The sequence below is a fragment of the Balaenoptera ricei genome, chromosome 10, assembly GCF_028023285.1.
Source record: "Balaenoptera ricei isolate mBalRic1 chromosome 10, mBalRic1.hap2, whole genome shotgun sequence".
Lineage (NCBI taxonomy): Eukaryota > Metazoa > Chordata > Mammalia > Artiodactyla > Balaenopteridae > Balaenoptera > Balaenoptera ricei.
This window is the reverse complement of record NC_082648.1, coordinates 43,558,202-43,578,866: the sequence shown is the minus strand read 5'-3', so window position 1 is coordinate 43,578,866 and position 20,665 is coordinate 43,558,202. Positions and strand designations below refer to the sequence as shown.

Sequence of the window (20,665 nt, the reverse complement as noted above, 5' to 3'; positions counted from 1 at the left end):
CTGCGCAGCAACGAAGACCCAACTCAGCCAAAATTAAATAAATAAATAAATTTATTTTTAAAAAGAAAAAAAGATGAATAAATTCAAGCGCAGATGCATTTGTGGGTGACTCTGACTGGAACAATCAAAGCCAGCACCATTCTTAATAGGAAAACAATAGAAGTATTCCCAGTAAAGTCAGAAACTAGTTAAAGATGACCACAATCACCAGTATTAATGGATAGGGCGGAAATTAGCCAGCAGAACTTGACGGCAGAAAAAAATAAAATAGATAAATGATCAGAAAGGAATAGACTAAATTATATTATTGTAAACCTGGAAAACCTAAGGGAATCAACTGAAAACTACTGCAAACAAAAGGCTTCAGAAAAGTGGCTGGGTGCAAGATTATTATGCAAAAATCAATAGCTTCCCTGTAACACAGAGCACAACTGATTAGGTAATAGAATGAGAGAAAAGATTCCCATTACAGTCATAGCGAAGAGATGAAGAGATCAAGCAGAAAAGTAACATGCAAGAATATGAAAACTACTACTGAGTGGCACAAAAGAAGTCTTGAGTAAATTGAAAGGCACACGCTGCATCTGGTAGGAAAAACTCAATTTTATTAAAGCTGTTAATCCTCTTTTTATTCATCTATAAATTACAGGACATCACAATAAAATTACCAACAAGGTTTATTTTTTTAATGGGCAAACAAAAATACCTAGGAAAACTCTGGGAAAAAAAAAAAAACAAACCTGGGTCTCTAGTTAGATCGCTTTTCACTCCTTACCTGTTCTGGAAGGAAAACGCTCTGGAGTGAGCATTACACTGGGGACCTCTTTCCCTGAAGAATGGCTGTGAAAGAGCCCCCAAACAGGGGCTTGACAGGGACTCAACTCTACAACCTCCTCCAGACCCAGCATCATTGCGGTGTGGCAGAGCCCCAGCTCCCTGGAGCCCACACCTTCCTGTAGCCACAACTGCAGGCAGCCTTGGGTCTGCAAGCAAAGAAATGTAAACACTGTGTTCCCGGGCTGTCACCCCTGAGCTGCACTTCAGAGCCCTGGGAGCTGCCAGGCTCTCCTTACCATCTGCAAGCTCTGCCATGTGTCTGAGAGATGCTGCTACGGGTTAAGTTATGCCTCCACCCAACCAACAGCAACAGAAAGATATGTTTCAGCCCTAACCCCCAGGACCTCAGAATGTGACTTTATTTGGAAATAGGTGATTACTGCAGGTTGAATTAATTAAGATGAGGTTACACTGGAGTAGAGGAGGTCCCTAATCCAATATGACTGGTGTCCTTATAAAGTGACAGCCATGTGAAGACACGGAGAGACACAGGGAGAACACCACGTGAAGACGGAGGATTGGAGCGATGTGTCTCCAGTCCAGGGAATGACAAAGATGGATGGCAAACCATCAGAAGCTAGGAAGAGTCAAGGAAAGGTTTCCCTACAGGTTTTAGAGTGAGCATGACCCTGCAGATTTCTCCAGAATTGTAAGATAATAAATTTCTGTTTTAAGCCACCCAGTTTGTGGTACTTTGTCATAGCAGTCATAAGAAACAAATACAGACGTCTACAATTAGAATCTGTGCACTCCACACCACTAGGGCAGGAGGCTGCTTACCCGCTGGAAGTGGCCTAGTAGAAAAACCGAAAGAGTTTTAAACAGGGAATTCTGACCGGTCCAGCCAGGAGTGCAAGAATGACACACTCTCAGGGCAAGACATCGCTGCAGCACCCTCGTCCTTTCACATGCCTCCAACTTTGCCCTGAGGACCAGCTGGCTGGGGCTGGCTCCTCATTATCTTTGGCCCCCTTCTGCAACAAGCCCGCCTACCCCGCACCCCTCTAGCTCTGCTGCTACTCAACACTAGTGACCACAGGGTTGCTGGGGAGAGAATGGAGCCTCAGAGGGCCCCAGGCTAAGCTTCTGGATCTGCTCTGGCAGGCCAAGGGACCTAGAGCACTAAATCCTGGGGACAAGTTGGGGCATGTTATTTGTACTCCAAATTCTGGGGGCCACCCAGGTCACACGTATGCTCCTCCCTCTATTTGTGTCTCCCCCACTTGCCCACCTGGCAAACTTCTACTCATTCTTCGCAAACCAGGTCACCTCGCCTCTTCCTCCAGCAGGGAAGTTAATCATTCCCTCCTTTGTGCCATCCTGGACCTCCTGCATACATCCCTCTATTACAGTACGGCTCTTATCTCATTCTAGAAGGTTTGTGCAGTAGACGGATATCTCCTCACAGATAGGGACTGAGTTTTCATCTCTGATCCCCCAGCGCCTACCACTGCACCCCACGCCAGCGATGCTTTACGGCTTCCACGGAGCTTCCACGTGCATCAACCATTCCGACTGTGGATAGAATGTTAGGACGTTCTTGCTTACGCCAGGACAGACTTTCCCTCCTGGGATAATTTGATTTGTAGCTGGTGATCTCTCTCATTAAACAAAGAGCTCCCTGAGAGAGAAATGCTAGTTCTTTGCCCTCCTCCGGTCCTAACCCCATTTACACAAAAGTCGCCTTCAGTAAATGGAACTTCAGCTGTTGCTGTCCCCACACTTCCTACATTCAGGGAAGCACCCTGATAACCCCATTAGGTCTTTCTGGTACTTTCTGACCCGTGCATCTTCAGGGAGCCAGGCAGTCCAATTTGTTTAATGCTATGTGATCTGCTGCACCCACACCACATTTTATGGTCTTAATTCCATTTATTATAGACATTGTGATATGGCTCTGTTTTTCTGAAAAGCAGGTCACCTCTTACTCTAGTTATTTAGCCATCAGCCCTCTCCTAGCCGACAAGGGTGGGGACTTTTTACATCTCTTTTCTCGTAATGGATAATAGTGCCTCCTGGAATAAGAATCAAAAACCTTAATAATGTTCATAGCCTTTGATCCAGCAAGTTCCACTTCTAGCAGGAAACCCTAGGAAAATGGCCAAAGATTTGCACAAAGGAAGGTTACAGAGGCACTCTTTATATGCAACAGGGAAGACCTCACTAGGGAACTCGGTACAATCTCTCCAAAGCAAACATGGGGGACATGGTTGGCCACAGAACAGCAACAGGCCTGAACCTAACGTAGTAATGAAGTGGAGAAATGGTGAACTCTCTGCTCACCCAGCACTAACAGGGTCTGAGGCACACCATGTCCTGAGGGGCTTAGGGATAGGCCAGACCCTGCAACAGCCTCTTGCCTCTCTAGACTTGGGGACGTCTCCCAAGCAGAAGCCCTCCAGTTCCCTGGTCTCCCAGCTATCTCCAAGTCCTACCTGGGAAATTGTCTGGTTCAAGCATATCTCACAGGTTAAAGCCTAGAAGGATGGGTGGTCCATCCCTCCCAATCTGTAAGTGCCCCCCATACCCTGCCACACTATGAGTTACCACTCAACTCTCTCTGCTCCTTGGAGAGTCAGAAGTGTCCTTTCCTAAGTTTTTCTTAGGAGTTCCTCTCTGCTTTCTCTCTGCCAGGCCTGGTTTTAAATGAACATAGATAGCCCTTTTACCTCTCTCCTATAGCAGTAAGTTAATTCACTGCATCATATTGTTTATTGGTCAGATTCTTTGGGTTGCAAGTAACAAAAACACACTCAAACAAATTTCAACCAAAACAAGAAAGAAGGAAGGAAGGAAGAGAGGGGAAAAAGGAACAGAGGAAGGGAGGGAGGGAGAGACAGTAAAGGAAAGGAAAAAATGGAAAAGAAAAGGAGAAAAAGAGAAAGTGGAAGAAGGGAGAAATCGAGGAATAAATGACTTCAGGTATAGCAGGATCCAGGAGTACAAAATATAACATTAGGGTCCTCTCACACTTTACCTTTATTCTTTGCTTTCTCAGTGTTGTCTTCATGCTCAGGCTGACTCTCCTTCCTCATGTAACAGCAAAGATGGCCATTAGCTGCTCTGAACTTACATCACCTTCCCAGCTAATGATTCCATCAGTGGTCATGTGGGGTAGGGGATCAGAGGTGTGGGGCCGGGGGGAGGGGGGTCATCTTTTTTGCTAGTTCCAGGAAATATCTCAGGAAAGGCTCTGAGTAGCCTGGCTTGGGTAATGTGCTGAACCCTAATCTAATCACGGTGGCCAGAGGATCTTTGCACATACGTATGATATACATATACATAAATATACATATTTACATTAATTTCTGAGCCTGCTTGGACAGCAAGGTGCAAAGGGGTCCACTTGGAAGCATCCTGGACTCTGGAATTCACGTTAGCCTGAACACTGATCAGGAACAGCACACTTTCGCAATCAGAGTTCTGAACTGCCACGTGAAGAAAATTCCGGCCCTTGTTATCCACCTGCTCGGCAGCCCCGGACTCTCGTTTCAGGATGGCCTCGCCACCTTGTTGTTCTTGTAGGTCACGGCACAGGCAAAGGGGGTCAGGCCCTGCCTGTCTCGGACATGCAGGTGGATGTCAGGGTGGGAAATCAGCAGCTGAATGATGACACCGTGTTGGTTGCTGACGGCCACGTGGACAGGCGCTCTTCCTTCTGCATCCTGTGCATTTACAGGGGCACCAAACTCCAGAAGACACTGTATCGTCCCTTGCAGCCCCCAGGAGGCTGTCAAATGCAAGGGGGTCTGCCCATCTCTGGCCTCTTCCTCTCCTTCTCCATTAGCACCGGGTTGTCTGGGACTATTCACATCGCAGCCACTGCGAATAAGAAAGCAGGCGATGACGATAGTGAGAGGCCCGCGCACCGCGATGAAGAGTGGCCCCCACTTGCCACAACTAGAGAAAGCCCTCGCACAGAAACGAAGACCCAACATAGCAATCAATCAATCAATCAATCAATCTTTAAAAAAAAAAAAAGAAATGCTGCAATACCATGGAAACTGGTTTAAAAAAAAAAAAAAAGCAAGCGATGGGCTCGTTGTTTTCATCAATGGCTCTGTGCAGCAGTGCTTGAAGGCACCCACTAGGTCCTGGGCCCCAGCACGTGGCATCACAACCACGTCTGACCAGAGTGGATGCGACGTCCTCCAGATTATTTGCCAGCGTGAGCCACAGTGGGGGGTTCCCCTTCTCATCTGGCACAGACGTGTCAGCTCCTCGGGTGCATATGGCATCCGCGACAAGGGGAAGCTGATTTCTGATGGCCAGCTGAAGAGCCGTCTCCCCATCCTGAGTCCTGACGTTTATGTCCGCCTGGTGCTCCAGGAGAAAGAGCGTGTTCTTGCTGTCCTGCCGCTGCATGGCCATGTGCAGCAAGGTCTGCCCGTCTGACATGGTGTCGCTGATGCAAGCCCCGGAGCCCGGCAGCTGGGCTGCGATTGTGTGCATGCCAGTCCATAATGCCAGGCCCAGCACAGTTTGGTCTCGGGAATCCTTGAGGCTGAAGTCTGGAATAATTTGCAGGTTGTTGGTGGCATGAAGAGCATTAGCTTTTTGCTCCAGGATGACAGACACCACATCTGGATGATTATAGGCAATCGTCATGTGCAGTGGTGTCTGGAGATAGACGCTGCTGTCTGCTGAGCTGGGCAAGGATGCAGGCTCCTTTGGTGAAGGCAGGGCCTCCTCCGTCTGTAGGTCCACCCTTGGTACTGGGGAGTGAGGTGGGCCTCATCTGAACTCCATGGACTAAGAATCAAAGGTGGTTCCCTGAAGACATGCTAGACAAAGAAGAAAGAAGGTCCTTTACACTCGACTGGCCCTGTCCCAGTCTCCGTCTGTCCCCGTACACAGTCAAGCTCCCCAGTCTCTCCTGCATCTGGTCAGGAGTCAACCTCACAGACTGACAAGTTCATGCTCAGTAGGCAGTCCAGGTCCTAGGCAGTCATCAGTCTCCTCCATGCAGCTCCTGACATCAGATCTGGGTCTACTCTTACGGCAAACAGCAACAGTGGCTAAGCAGGCAGATTCCTAGAGTTTGTCCCTGAGTCTGGTTTCACCCTGAGTGAAGCCCCTTCCCTTGCCTCTGAGGCAGAGATCACTGAGGCAGGCTCTGGACAGAGACGGGAACTCCAAGACCGCTCCGGGTGGCTGTGCAGCTTGCGCCCGGCTCGTGCTTCGCTTGCCAAGCCACGCCCTGACACAGGTCTGCACCTGCCCAGAGGAAGGGGGGGCCTGCTCACAACTCATAAGGCTCTTTACGGACTAACAGCTGCCTGCCTGCAGCACGGGGACAGATAAAGGGAGACAGATTGCCCCACGGCTGATCCAGGAAGAATTTCAAGGCTTGGAATTTAGACCTGGGTCACCTGGCTTGAGTAACAGAATGATTGCCTGATGAGGTATTTTTGTTGTTTCTGGGTGTGCTGTGCCTGGGGTATAAAGGCAGCCAGCCTGCAATTCTGCACTCCTCCATTCCGGCAGACGTCTTCCTGCCCGCTGGCTGCCAACGTCACCAAACTCTGAGAGATGCTTCTCTGGGAACTGACACAAGAGGCCATGGGGAGCAGCAACTGGCCACCTGGATGTACCCTGGTCTCATTTCTATCCCTTGGACTGCTTTCAGCTCCTTGGGGAATAAGCCAAAACAAAAGAACTTTGAGCAGGATCCAAGTGGTCATTCTTGCCCAGCCTCAAACCCAGACCAAAATCCACAGTCAGCCAAGCTCATCAACAAGCTGTGTGGCTCCTGCCCAAACGCTGAAAACAGTAAGTGAGGCTTTCTGGAGGAGTTATGGGCACGTACTAGGAAAGCCATTTATTATATTCTGAGCACATTACAAGTGATTTACATGCATTATCTCATCAAATTCCACAACAGACCCACCTCAATATCTTCTTTTTAAAAAAGAGAAAACTGAGGTTGAACTATTTGCCCACGATTACAGAACTGCCAGCTAACTGAGGGACCCCATGCCGTCCCTCTCCAAGTCCTTCCTTTGCTTGGGGCGAGTTCTATCAAGGCTTCCCACCCCATATACTGAGATGTGCCTCCCCCAGAGCATCTGACTGTGGGGTAACCCTGTGAAGAATGGGCGAGGTGACCTGGCACCTCCAGAACGTTCCCTGGGCTCCTACTCTCTGGTCCCAAAGGCAAGAAGTGCATGAGCCCCAGCTCCAGTGCTTCCCTCCTCTGAGACGTCTCAGAGGAGCGGCTCACGTGGGCAGCAGGTTAAGGCTCCCATTCAGACATGGCTTCCTCGCCATGGGAGTTAAAAGATGACGGTCATATCAGCTCTGAGGTTCTCCGACTCCCCAGGTAGGATTGTTTCCACTGTTGTGCTCCAGGTTCTGTAGAAAATTCTAGTTTTTGTACACTCAAAGCAAAATCTGAATGTCCTTAGAGGAGGTCTGAGTCCCTTTGGACTGGTGCCCCCTATCTTTCCCTTGGCTCCAGAAGAGCCCACTGAGTTATCTCACATAACAGATACCAGGATAGGATGGACCCCATGAGCAGTATAAGCTCCAGCTCAGTGGTGTCAGTGGTGGGGACTTCCCTGGTGGTCCAGTGGCTAAGACTCCACGCTCCAATGCAGAGGGCCCAGGTTCGATCCCTAGTCAGGGAACTAGATCCCACATGCCGCAACTAAGAGTTCGCATGCCACAACTAAAGATACCGCATATCACAACTAAAGATCCTACACGTAGCAATGAAGGTCCTGCACGTGGCAATGAAGATCTCACACGTGGCAACAAACATCCCACGTGCTGCAACTAAGACCCAGTACAGCCAAATAAATAAACATTAAAAAAAAAAAAAAAAAACACAGTGCCAGTGGTGGCCCAGGTTCTGTCATCCCTTTGCTCCACCTTGTCACTGTGTGGGCTTTGTTCTCAGATAGGCTTTTAAGGGGCTGTCTTATTCTTGTATCTGTTTCATTCCAAGGAATGGAAAGCTTTCCCGCAGGCCTCCAGTAGACACCCTTCTTTGCCCATCACTGGCAAGGAGATCACCATATTGAGCTAATGGCCAAGAGACCAAAAATGACAGAAGGTCAAATACCCTGACCACTACTGCCTTCAAATTCAGCACCTGGGGCTTCCCTGGTGGCACAGTGGTTAAGAATCTGCCTGTCAACGCAGGGGACACGGGTTCAAGCCCTGGTCCAGGAAGATCCCACATGCTGCGGAGCAACTAAGCCCGTGTGCCACAACTACTGAGCCTGCGCTCTGAAGCCCACGAGCCACAACTACTGAGGCCCGTGCGCCTAGAGCCCGTGCTCCGCAACAAGACAAGCCCCGTCAATGAGAAGCCTGCGCACCGCGACGAAGAGTGGCCCCCCGCTCGCCACAACTAGAGAAAGCCCGCGCACAGCAACGAAGAGCCAATGCGGCCAAAAATAAATAAATTAAATAAATAAATTAAAAAAAAAAAATTCAGTACCTGTGGGCTCCTCAGGGTACTGAACGCCAGGACAGGATAACACATTACAGAGCCCATCAGGGTCCTAAGTCTGTCTCCATCTCCCCACAGTGGGGCTTCTCCTTCTATTTGTGAGGCATCCTTGTTTTGTACCTGGTAAGTCACCTGGTAGTTCGGCAAGCCTGGAATAGTTTTCCGTAAACCTCGTGTAACAGCTGAACCCCATGATATCTTAAGTCTTGATAATTAATAAGTGGAGCCAATTATCTTTTCAAAGTTTAAGCTCATCCCTCGTTATGACAATATAATGCTGTCCCATCTTACTGCAGTCTGGAGGACTGTACTTATATCAAAGCACCACCTCAGGTCTGTCTTTTCCTGGTAGTGTAAGATATAAAGGAGTTCATTCATGCTCCTCTGAGGTCCCGTTGAAAAAAATTATGTGATATAAATAAACTAGATAATCCACATCCCCAGTCATCTTTTCCATGGAGTGGATAAAGGGATCAGAGATGTCCTGGGGCATCCCTTCAAATTGATAAAATTCCATGAGTAAGTAAGAATGTGGGTTTTTTCCTCACCAACTATAGGTGTTTCTTAGTACCACTCCTCACCAAATACCACCAACTCCCTGTCTGGCAGTGGGTCCCACCTGTGAGAAAACCTTTACACATTCCCATGTGCTGGACTGTTTTTTCCCACTACTACATGGGGGGTGGGCTGGGGTTGTAGGCCTTGCTGATAATTAGCAGCTCTTTAAAGAGCTATAAATCCATGATTTCAAACAATAAAATCTATCTTAATCTGCTCTCAGCAAACATAACTTACATTCCATTCGTGGAGAAAGAAAAGGTTATTGTAGCTTAGGGCTTCCCCTTCAGTCTCTCCTCCTGATCACTGGCTGTTTAGAAATCCCCAAGATCAAAGCCCTCTGGATCTATGCAGATCCAGGTCAAACCAACCCAGGAGAGGGCAGAGGAGCAGTACTTGGCTCTGTGTGGCCTCTGCCCACTCTACCCACCACACCTGGGGGGAAGGACGACTCTGTACTTACATGCTGCCTTTGGAGAGTGCCAACTTTTTTTTTTTTTTGAGAGTGCCAACATTTTTTAAAGGCTGGATTTAAAATCAGACAGAGCCAAGATTCAACCCAGGTCTCACTCCAAAACCGTTTTCTCTTTGCCAAAATCCTATGCTGTTGATAGGTCTGTCTACCTAGAAAACCCAAGAGAGTCCACTGGAAATCTATCAGAGCCACAAAGAGAGCTCAGTAAGTTAATTGCTTTTAAAATAACTTTAACCACTTCAGACAATATAATGAAAAAAGTTACTATTTAAGGTACTTGCTAAAATCAGGGTGACTCCTTCTCTGGGCTGTGTTTCTAGAAAGAATCAAAAGAAACTGGTAACAGTGGCTGCTTCTGGGGAGGAAAACTAGGTTACCAGGGATAGGAGTAGTTCACTATACTTATGAACTTTTAATCATTGTGCCATATGCACATTACCTATTGAAAATAAATAAATAAGATTCCATGGGAATTAAGAAGCAGTGAGGCAAAAACTTCAGGACACTAAGGGGACATTAAAAATCAGGACATTAGACCTGCCATTCAGTTATTCCATCACCTCTCCTTTACTTTCAATCTGAAACAATATTAAACAACATTCCAGTGCCATCATATATATTTCAACCTTCTGTAAGGAAATGTATTGTCTGTTCAAATATCTAAGAAGATAGGAACCTCCTTTCTTATTTTTTAGGGATAGATAACAGAGGTTTTGCAGTTAGCTGGGGGAGAGTTTATTCTTATATTTTTGTCAGGTTGAGATACAATTACCTTTGTTTCAGAAGGTTCAATGTGCATATCTCCTTCTTTTTTAAAAAAAGTTATTGAACAATAATATATCATAATTTTCATCAGAAAGAGTTCTCATAGCAAAATCTTGCAAGCATGTAGATGTTCTTCACAATTATTAAATTTCTCTTTTTTAAAAAGTACACACAGATCCTGGGTATCTTGAGTGCTTTTAAGAAGAAAATCATGTGTAATTTAAGTAGAAGTGTCCTTAGTCATAATGCACCTATCCCACATGTTTCCCAAGAGAGTAAACAATTATTCATTGTATGATATAAGGAGGCTTCAGTTATATAAAAGAAAAATGGGGGAATTACCTGGTGGTCCAGTGGTTAGCACTCCGTACTTTCACTAATGAGGGGCTGGGTTCAATCCCTGGTTGGGGAACTAAGATCCCGCAAACCGTGCAGCGAGGCCAAAAAAAAATTAATAGGAAAAAAACACGGACATGGGGTCCACATTTTTTCTTTTACCTCAGGCTCCAATATGGCTCAGCAGAGCACTACTCTTTGTTTTAAATTGTTCATATTTTGTTCATCATAGACATCTTTTGCACTAATTTTGATGTTTTTAAATATTACATTATATACTACTTGATTACTGAGTTTTTGGTGCCCCCTTCAATTTTAAACCCAAAGCACTTGCCTCGCTTTAGAGTACTGGCTCTGCCCTGTCATAATCCTTTTTACATTTATCAACCTCCCTTCCTAGGTTAAGGGTGTCCTGAGGAGAAAGAAGTAGATTGTTTACTTTTGTGTCTCTGGTCCTACTCAATACCTAGCACAGAGCTAAAGCATGGTGGGCTAACACGGTATTGTTGAAGGTAGGAAGGGAGGAAGGACAACAGCTAGTGATAACGACTGACATCCTAACATTTACTGAGTGCTTATTGTATACCAGGCACTGGGTTAAACATTTTACTTATTTAATGTAACAACTCAACAGTAAAAATATTATTTTTTACGGATGAGGAAGTTGAGGCCCACAGAGCGGAGTGAATTGTGATGCATGAGTGACTACGGCAGAACTTGGAACAGCTCTGCTTGGGTTCCTAAAACATTTCTTTCTTTTTTTTTTTTTTTAATTATTTATTTATTTATTTTTGGCTGTGTTGGGTCTTCGTTTCTGTGCTAGGGCTTTCTCTAGTTGTGGCAAGCGGGGGCCACTCTTCATCGCGGTGCGCGGGCCTCTCTTGTTGCGGAGCACAGGCTCCAGACGCGCAAGCTCAGTAGTTGTGGCTCACGGGCCCAGTTGCTCCGCGGCATGTGGGATCTTCCCAGACCAGGGCTCGAACCCGTGTCCCCTGCATTGGCAGGCAGACTCTCAACCACTGCGCCATCAGGGAAGCCCCCTAAAACATTTCTTGCTTTGATGGTTTCTCTTCAGAGCACGGGAATGAGATGAGAAAGAGGAAGGGGGAAATAGGGGGAGAAAAGAGATAAACGGATGTAACAGAAGACCTGAACTATCCCATTGTCACATCAGTTATCTGCTCCACCTGCACAACCACCCCTAAGGCATCATTAGTCCTCACAGATAAGAAACTGAGACTAAAGAAGTTCAAGGGACATGTTAGGTTCCTTCCGCTGGTCAGGCACCTGCAGAGGGCGGGGGAGGGGTACAGTCTGGGGTTGGGGGGAGCCTGCCCTCCCTCCTGACCTCCCTGGGGTGCTCGTGGCAGCTTCTCCGTCAAACTTTCCCTCCCAAGTGAAGCCAGCACCTCCTCCTGGTGGGCAGGTCTCCTTCATTCTGCCCCACCCGGAGGTGGGCATCCCCTCGCCAGGGACCACAGGCATAAGGGAGAGACTCAATAAGGGCCGAGGCTGACGTCAATAGCCTCCCAGAGCCGTTCTTGTCTCGCTTGCTTCCACCGATCTGCTCCCAACCACACTTCCTGCCTTAGTGGGGGAAACCCCCTGAAGTACACTGCTGTGAAAAGCGAAACTTCAGAACACCCAAAAACAGAAACTAAAATGGCCAAGAAATAAGAATAAGATTCTGAGAAAAGAAAAAAAAAAAAAAAAGAAAGAAATTCACAGGACTTCTTGAGGAGTGGGGAATCCAGGCCTGTCCTGCAGAAGAGTTTAATGATGGAAAGTTTCAGTCAGGAGTAGGCAGAGATGATTTCCAGAGAGGAGTGAATGAAATGTATCTTTCACTGTATACCTTTTGCTACTGCTTGAATTTTTTTAACCAGGTGCCTTTATAACGTTTTCAATTAAAGAAAACTATTTTTTAAGTGGCCTGCCATGCAGTCATCAGTCTGTGTGGCTCGGCTCCAGTCCTTCCTGCGAGGACAGAACAGTTCAGTCATAGGACTTCCCTGGTGGTGCAGTGGTTAAGAATCCGCCTGCCAACGCAGGGGACACGGGTTCGAGCCCTGGTCCAGGAAGATCCCACATGCTGCGGAACAACTAAGCCCGTGCGCCACAACTACTGAGCCCGCATGTTACAACTACTGAAGCCCACGCGCCTAGAGCCCGTGCTCCACAACAAAGACAAGCCACTGCAATGAGAAGCCCACGCAGCACAACCAAGAGTGGCCCCTGCTCACCGCAACTAGAGAAAGCCTGTGCACAGCAACGAGGACCCAACACAGCCAAAAATTAATTAATTAATAATTTTTTAAAAAAAAGAACAGCTCAGTCAGTGTGGTCACACATCCTGTGGACTACATGTGCCTCCAAATCAGGCAGCTCATTGTTCTGAGGACTCAAAGTCATGTTTAAAATCAGAGTCAGCTAAAGTAAAACTGAATAAGTAATTTGCTTCCAGAATGTGGAGCACACAACACAGACCAATGCTGCTTCCTTGGGCATCAGCCTCTCAGGGACTCCGGGATGGGGTTAGCAGTCATGACTCTGTCCTGGGGAAGAACTGAGGCTGTGAGTCCAGACGAGCCCATCACCCTCAGGTCAGGCTGGGTCCTGACTAAGGCTCAAGGGTCAGATCAGGATCAAGAGGAAGGGTGGTGCAGAGACTATAGGGTCAGACGTGCACAGGAGTGTCGAGCCCCCGGAAAGAGAGAAATGAAGGGCAGCATCCCACAGTCTTCAACAGGAAATGCCCTTATTCTGAGAAAAATAGCTGTGGAATCAGGCAAGTGACAAGGGTGGCAGCTGGAGCAGTGGGAATGAGAATGAACCCTGAGGGTCTGTAAAGGAACCAAAACGGATGATCAAGGCAAACTCTGTAGAAAGTCTCTGTTTAGGAATTTAAACCCCAGACAGAGTCTCTAATGTGAAAGGAAGGGAGTTGGGGGGGGTGGGGGGGTGGGGGTGGGATTACTCAGCTGCTTGGTGTTAGGGGAGGAGATAGGTGACCAGGCTGAGAGTGAGTGGATGCCTCCATTTCCTACCCCTTTGAGAATGTCCATCCTTCACCTGCTTCCTGATCTAGTGTGGCTAGGCAAGATCTTCTTCTCCATGCTCCACTGGCCTCCTCTCTCCAGAATCCATCACTGGAATAACTCTGGCCTCCTTCTGAATAGCTCAATTCTACCCTGGGGTCCCAGATTAGAAAACAAGGTTACTTCTCTCCATCCAACTGTTAATCCCCAGCGGCTTCCCCTGCCCTTCCCAGTTCACGTCACAACTGCCTTCTTGCTCAGATCGACCCACCCACGCCCCTGCTCCCAGGTCTTACAGACTTAGAAATACAAACTCGTTTAAATATCGAAACAGAAGAAAAACAGAATTGGTGGTCGAACTTTCTACGCCAGAAAATTTCCAAATTATCGGCTATTTGGAGCGGTCCTTCTCTATTACTGAGACAAGGACCCAAAAGATTACATCACAGAACCTTAGAACTGGATTGAACCGGTGAGCAGCCTGAGGGGGATGATTCAGAGCGTGGGTTTAGGAACTGAACTTACTTATTTGGATTCTGCCTCTACTCGTTCAGTGGTTCTCAAAGTTGAGCATGCACCAGAATCACCCGGAGGGCTTTTAAAGATAAAATTGCTGGGCCCCATCCCCAGAGTTTCGGATTATTTAGGTCTGGGGTGGGGCCCAAGAATCCGCATTTCTGACAAATTATCCGACGACGCTGACGCTGCTGGTCAAGGAACCACACTTTTGAGCAGCACTTGCTAGCTGTGTGATCAGCCGTCTCCCATATATATTCCGGACAATAATCGTAGGTATTTGCTAGGGCTGGGATTTACCTGAGACCTGGCACATGAAGGCTTTAGCATTGTTCGTGGCACACAGCAAATTCCCTGCTCTCACTGTTGGATGGAGGGGAGGAGTCATTTGCTCAAGACCACCCAGCCGATGAGAAGCAAACCTGGGACGGAGCCCAGAGGCGCCTCTCTGCCCGGCTCAGAGCGCTCCGGCAGCGCAGCCCCTCAGCCCGCGCGCCACACGCTCCGGTTCCATAAACAAGCTGCTTCCGCCGCCGGCGGCTCGGCTAATGCCTGTCGTGTTTGGGGTGGCTAGGACCCTCCAATCTTTACCGGCGCTGAGAACCTGGCCGCGGAGACTGCCCCCCGGGGTTTGCTGAGATCCGGAGAAGCTGGAGCAGCCGGGCTGCCAGCAGCGGCGGCGGCGGCGGGCTGGGTGCATAAGGCCGGGGGCGACCTCGGAGCAGCCGGGCGTTCGGCGGCGCGCTGCAGCGCTCGGGGGCGCGGCAGATGGCCGCCTGCACCTGGCCCGGGGAGAGGCGGAGAGGACGCGCCCCAGCGGCCGTGCAGGGCCCGCCCCGGCCCCGCCCCCGCCCTCCAGGACTTCCCGTCGGGAAACCCGCGACCTCCACGGCCGCGCGGCTGTGGCTCTGCCTGGGCGCGACAGGTAAGCGGCAGAAGCAACCCGCGACCCTCCCCCGGACTTGGAACCCAGAGCTCTCCTGCTTGTCGGGACTTCCCGCCAGTCGAGCTCGCTTCTGCCAAGTCCTTGCTCCCCACCTCCCCCCTCGGCCCACTTTCTACTCCTCCTGTTCTTCCTCGCCACCCCCGACAGTAAAATGAAGGGGCAGGACCGGGCTGGTCCATCTGTCGTGATGGCCTCTAGCTCCTCCCTCGGTAGGACCCCCTCTACCTTTGCGCCTTCCTGAAAGGACGAAAGAAAAGCTCAGGTCTCTGGGACCTGGAGGGGTAGGATGAAGAGGGACTGGCCAGTGCACTCCCTCGGGACCCTGTGGCCTCTGCCCTTCACCCACCTTCACCCACCCATGCCCCCGCATCCCTTCTGTGCCCCATCTCCCCACGTTGGGCCACCCCCTGTTCTCCGCTACAGAAAATCTTTCAGAGAGGTTTCCTCCTGCCGGTGCCACGCTGCCCCTGAGCAGAAGGGGCTAGCGGTGAGAAGCCTCCCGCTGGGCGGTGGGCGCAGGGCCTCAGATGTTCTCCCTCTGGAGGCTTGGGCCTTTGGGGGGCGGGAGCTGTGTACACGGTATTGTGGGGAGGGAGTCTGATGGGTGTTCATGACTGTGACTGTCACCAACTTCCTGATTTCCTGTCACTTGTTCCAAACCCCAGGCTGACCGAAAGAAGAAATAGTTTGTTACTTGCCCCCAGAGCCAGTCATCCCAGACCCTGACCTCTGCAGCAGGTAGGACAGGGCTCTCCTGTGTGTATGGGGGTGGAGGGAGGGTGTCAATTTGCCAGCAAAGCGTAGAACAGACCCCGCTATTAGCCAACCACCCATTGCAACATTCACAGGGAGGGTTTTAATGCTGCCCTCTCAGGGCACTGCCAGACCCACACATGCAGTTTACAGACACTGCATGAAGTTAACAACTCTGGACACACCAAAGAACCTGAGGCTCATTTTGCCAGAGATGTGTGTGCACTACCCATGCCGCATTCTCCTCTCCGACGGATGAGCTGTCTCTGCCCATCACAGGAAGGGTGAAAAGGATTAGACAGGCAAATGCGTGTGATGAATAATACAAGCTAAGGTGAGGGGTTTGAAACATACTTTAGTTCAAATTATCCAGCAGAAGCCAGTATCATTGCAGGTACTTCCCTAGCTCCTGTTTCTCAACAATGACATTCACTTTAGGCACCCAGAGGTAACAAGAGAAAACTACTTTCAGGGGCACCAGGGCAGTAAGCAGGGCAGGTCTGTCAAAGGAACCATGAAGGATACTGGGCTGCCTGAGATGGCCTCATCCTTGGTAATCACTAACCACAGTTAGCAGAACAGCTGATTCCTACCCACAGCAGAATGGAAGAACTCACTCCTGAAAAGGGGAAGCCCTGAGGAATGTCAGATGCCCTCTGAGATCAAAAACATCTTAGCCCAAATTCAGTTGGGAGAAAACTGAACAGGAGATATGACCATGGGCTTAGCCCATGCAGCCATTGTCTAGAACAGAAATCAGGAATCAGAGGGGCAGCTCACCCTAGGGCAGAGGCAGTAGGTATAATGGAGGCAGAGAGCTGGCTCAGCTCTGTCACCAATTTAGCTGTCTAGCCTTGGCCAGAGCACATAAACACTCCCTGGGTGGGAGCAAATGAGGAGTATATGAAAATGCTTTGGCAACGCTCCAAGCACCAGCCAAGTGCAAGGCAGCACTTGGTGTCATGGTTAAGACAGTGGGCTTTGGAAAGACATGTGCTTGGGAGCAAATTCTGCCTCTGCCACTTCCTAGCTATGTGACCTTGGTCAGGTTACTAAACCTCCCTGTGCTTCAGTTTCCTTATGTGTAAAATGGAAAAGACAACTGTTGATAAGGTAAGTAGTAATATTAAAAATGGCGGTGGTATTGTCCTGAACCTCCTCTGGCTCCATGGATGTGTTCTGACATCTCCAGCCCTAGAAGTGAAGCTGAGGACCAAAGTGGCTTTCTCTGTACCAGAGGGACCCAGTGACTGTGCCAAAGATTTGGGCGAACTTGGCTCCCCCTACACCCCTCTGCCCCTCTCTGGGAAGGCCCAAAATGTCCTTTCTCATTTGATGGGAATGAGAGTGAGGGTTTGAATAAATGGGAGGTCAAGTGCAGGGCACTGCCTGTCACTGTGTTGAGCTCAAAGCTGTAATTGTGCTGTGTAAAAAGGCTTGCCCAGTGAACAAGGATGGGCTCAGTCTGGGGAGAAAAAGGACTGTTACAAGACTCTTTTGTGGCACCTGAGAGCCCTGGGAGGTCAGGTTATTCTCCTGTGCCCTGTGCAACCTGGTCCTGAGCCCTAGGTAGAGATTTAAAGAAAGGAAGAAACCCAATCCTCGCTCTCAGCTCTGCATATGATAGAAAACAAAGAACAGACAGATCAGGGCAGTGGAATTAACAGCCAAATACCTCAGGACAGAGAGATGCTGCAGGGATCAGAAAGCTGGGCGAACTGGTAGGGAAAAGCATACTAGAGGCAAAAGACTGGGGGCTAGGATTTAAGGATTGGGAAGAAGAAAGAACAGAATCTAGGTGGCCCAATGTCTAGACTTGTTGGTTCTCCCTCCCCCATACAAATCTAGTGAGGAGGTCCCACATGGGGAAACATGGGCAGTGAAACTTGGAAACAAATACACCCAGATACTGAGGGCAGTAAGATGCACCTTAGTGTAAGAAGGCTCCTTGGAGGAGGGGAGTTTCAGGTAAGAATTTGAGAGAGAAAGGGAACATGGCTTGCTTAGCAAGAATATAAGGGAAACACTTTGAAGAGGAAAAGATAGACAGTGAGGGTGAGTAGAAAACAGGAAGCAGACTGCCCAGGCCATGTTTCTGCTACAATCAGATGGCACTATAGGAATATGAATATGGCTCTTCTGATTGTGAAAGGGAGAGAGAGGCCTGAGGCAAAGGAGGCTGGCAGGCAGCGTCTGCTCATCCTCCAGATATTGGGCGATAAGAGCACAGTCTCAGATGACGGTTTTGAAAGTGGAGAGGAAGAGGAGGATCCAGGAGGCAGAGAATGAATCAGCAGGACTTGGGCGTGGGCATGGAGTGAACCTGATGTTGAAAACTGTTTAGAAACTCCGTGCCTGGGAGTAGGGCAGGGCCAAGAGTTGTTTCCAGGATCTCGACACTACTGGCAGCAGTTGGGAAGGCTGGCTAGCTTAGGGGGCAAGGCACAGACACTGAGTTCAGGGTGTGGCACGTTGAGTATCCAGTAGCCCTAGGCAGAAGTCCTACAGCCAGGAGCACCCTGTGCGGTGAGGACAGAAGGGAAAACTTCAGTTCTGTCCTCACCATCACCTGCCCACCAATCTGGAGACCAGCGCAAGCCTTCAGGAATACCCCTCCTGTTAAACTCCCCCATCCGTTCCCCTTCCTCTGACAATCAAAGGATGATAAGACTCAATCCAAGTTCTTTTTTTTTGCCTTCTCTCAAACCCAGCCTGATTTTCACCAGGGTTCCTAGATAATTAGGGAATCCCAGCTCATGCCCACCTGGGGTCCTTCTTTATCCCTGGATTCCGAGGAGTCTCAAGGCTCAGTTTGAGATAGTTGCACATCCGTGCCTCACCTGGCAGGGCATGGAGGTCCTCCAGTAACAAAAAACCTGTGAGCTGTTGAACTTCCTGCTTGGTCACATATTATTTTGATTTTCAGTGACTTTTACAAACTTGGAATAAATCAAGAAATATTTACTGAGCACCTACTATATGCCAGGCATATTCTAGGTGTACAGTGTGAGTAAAGTTGGGTTGGGTTTTTCAATGGAAAAATCTGTTTGGGTAACTAAAGCTTAAAATATTATGCAAACAAAACATAAACCTACATCTGCCAGGGAGAAAACCTGACAGACTAGCTACTGAAATAACTTTCAGTGCATCTTTCTGGGAAAATAACCGCGTACTACAGCTTTAGTCTTGGGGGAAAGCTGAAGTGTCTTGAAAGTGTAATTATGGAGAAAAGTGAAAACCTCCCAGCATTCTGTAATTCAAAGGGTCAGAGGTGGGAGGAGGAGTTTGGAGCAGATAGTTTGCTACTTTGTTCACAGCATGAGAACAGAGGAAGTGAAATGCAGGCAGGGTTTGATGTCGAGAAAGTGCTGGCAGGGAAGAAAGGGAGAATCATTTGTCCAAAACAGCCTCTTGGCTCCCTCCCCCCAACCAGTAGCTTGAAATTGACCTGTCTCCCCCCCGCCCCGCTCCGCAGCGTGGTATTAACTCCTCCACACACATGCTCCCAGTGAGAGCGGCAACAGTCATCACTTTTCAAAGAATAAACCTGTAATTGAGCGGTAGTCTGACTAACCTGAGCAAACATCCCTGTTGGTGGTGTTGCCACTGCTAACTTCCTGGCCCCCACGTCTCCAGGAGGTCAGCAGCTCCACTGATTAAACAGAAAGAAACTTTGTTACAAAGAGGCCACCTGGCCAGCAAGAGCACTTCTGGGTAGCTAACCCCAGCTTTCACAAAAGCCGAAACTTTACCTGGGACTTTGATTTGTGGCATCTTTAAAGCATTTGTAGTCCTAGGTGGGAGTTGGAGGAGGGCAAGCCCCGGGGGGTGGTGGGAGGAGGGGGGAGGGGAAGAGGGAGGGGTAGAGGCTGGGGGGTTGTCTATGAGTGGAGTTGGGAGGCTCTGGAAAACTGCCCCACCCCAGGCTCAGGAGAGCCAAACCTGGTCCCCAAACTCCCCAGGTGACCTCCAAGGGGGAGGTAAGAGGGTGGAAACAGAGCAGTGGCCTGGGAGTTGGGAGAGCTGTGAGCTGTGTGACACAAGAGAAGTCACCTAACCACTCTGGCCTCACTGTCAAATGAGAGTACTGGACTCAGACAGACCTAGTGTTAAGTGCCACGCTGGTGTGTAACAACAGAACATCATGTTACTCACATGCTTGTTGGCGTAAGTGCATTCAAAACATCATTTAGTGAAGCCAGCCCTCACCCTTGTAGCTTTAAAAGGGGTCATGTTAACCCCACTGGCCTCATCTCATTTAACAAGAGTTGATGGAATACCTGCTACATATGAACCTTGTGCTAGACTTTGCAAGTGATTAAAAAGGTGAAAATAACCTGTCCTCTCTGGTCCAGGAGTTCACAAAGGTGTGAGAGAGGACAGACTGTGATAAGGCCAAAGTAGAAGTATAAACCCAGGCCACAGCAGTGAAAGTGCCGAGTCCTAACCACTGGACCACCAGGGAATTCCCTTAGAAAAGTTTTACACTTTAATCGCATAAGAGGTATGAATTCTACAAACTAACAAAAAACATCATTTGAAAATGTAATAATTTAAATTTCTTTTACCTATGTGACTTTTGAATAACAAATTTTTCATTTTAGTTTTGTATCAGGAAATGTTTATCATCTTCAATGGACAGAGACAAACATTAAAATAAAATTTTATTCAAAATTCATAAAAATAAGGTGAAAGAAATTTAAATAAAACTTTCAAATGATGTTCTTTGTAAGTCTGTAGCATTTATACTTATGAAGTTATTAAAGCTAAAAACCATACTAGGACTTTCAGTACACTCTATATATGTATTTATAATAACTGAAATGAAATTTGAACGAAACAATACTTTCCCATGTTACATATGATGTAATGGCAGTTGGTATTTTCTTTTTTGTTCTACTCTAGTCTAATCTTTTTCTTTTTTTAATACATTTATTATTTTTTTTAATTTTTAATTTTTTTACTTTTGGCTGCGTAGGGTC

General features: G+C 48.3%; 2 protein-coding genes across 3 annotated transcripts in view; one reads left to right on the top strand and one right to left on the bottom strand.

Annotated features, from left to right (window-relative positions):
* Positions 1 to 1,613: 1,613 nt before the first annotated feature.
* Positions 1,614 to 15,300, bottom strand: LOC132373740 (rabankyrin-5-like). The gene is given in 7 exon segments (XM_059937359.1): positions 1,614 to 1,631; positions 4,138 to 4,346; positions 4,349 to 4,683; positions 4,874 to 5,570; positions 14,589 to 14,766; positions 15,156 to 15,167; positions 15,277 to 15,300. Coding segments are annotated over 7 exon segments (1,473 nt in total).
* Positions 14,844 to 20,665, top strand: part of GALNT6 (polypeptide N-acetylgalactosaminyltransferase 6) — a 34,174-nt gene continuing 28,352 nt past the window's right edge. The window contains exons 1-2 of one of the 2 annotated variants that reach the window (XM_059935918.1): positions 14,844 to 14,909; positions 15,596 to 15,668. The gene's annotated coding sequence lies outside the window, so the exon portion shown is untranslated. The remainder of the gene's footprint in view (positions 14,910 to 15,595; positions 15,669 to 20,665) is intronic. The other variant, XM_059935919.1, reaches the window with a different exon arrangement.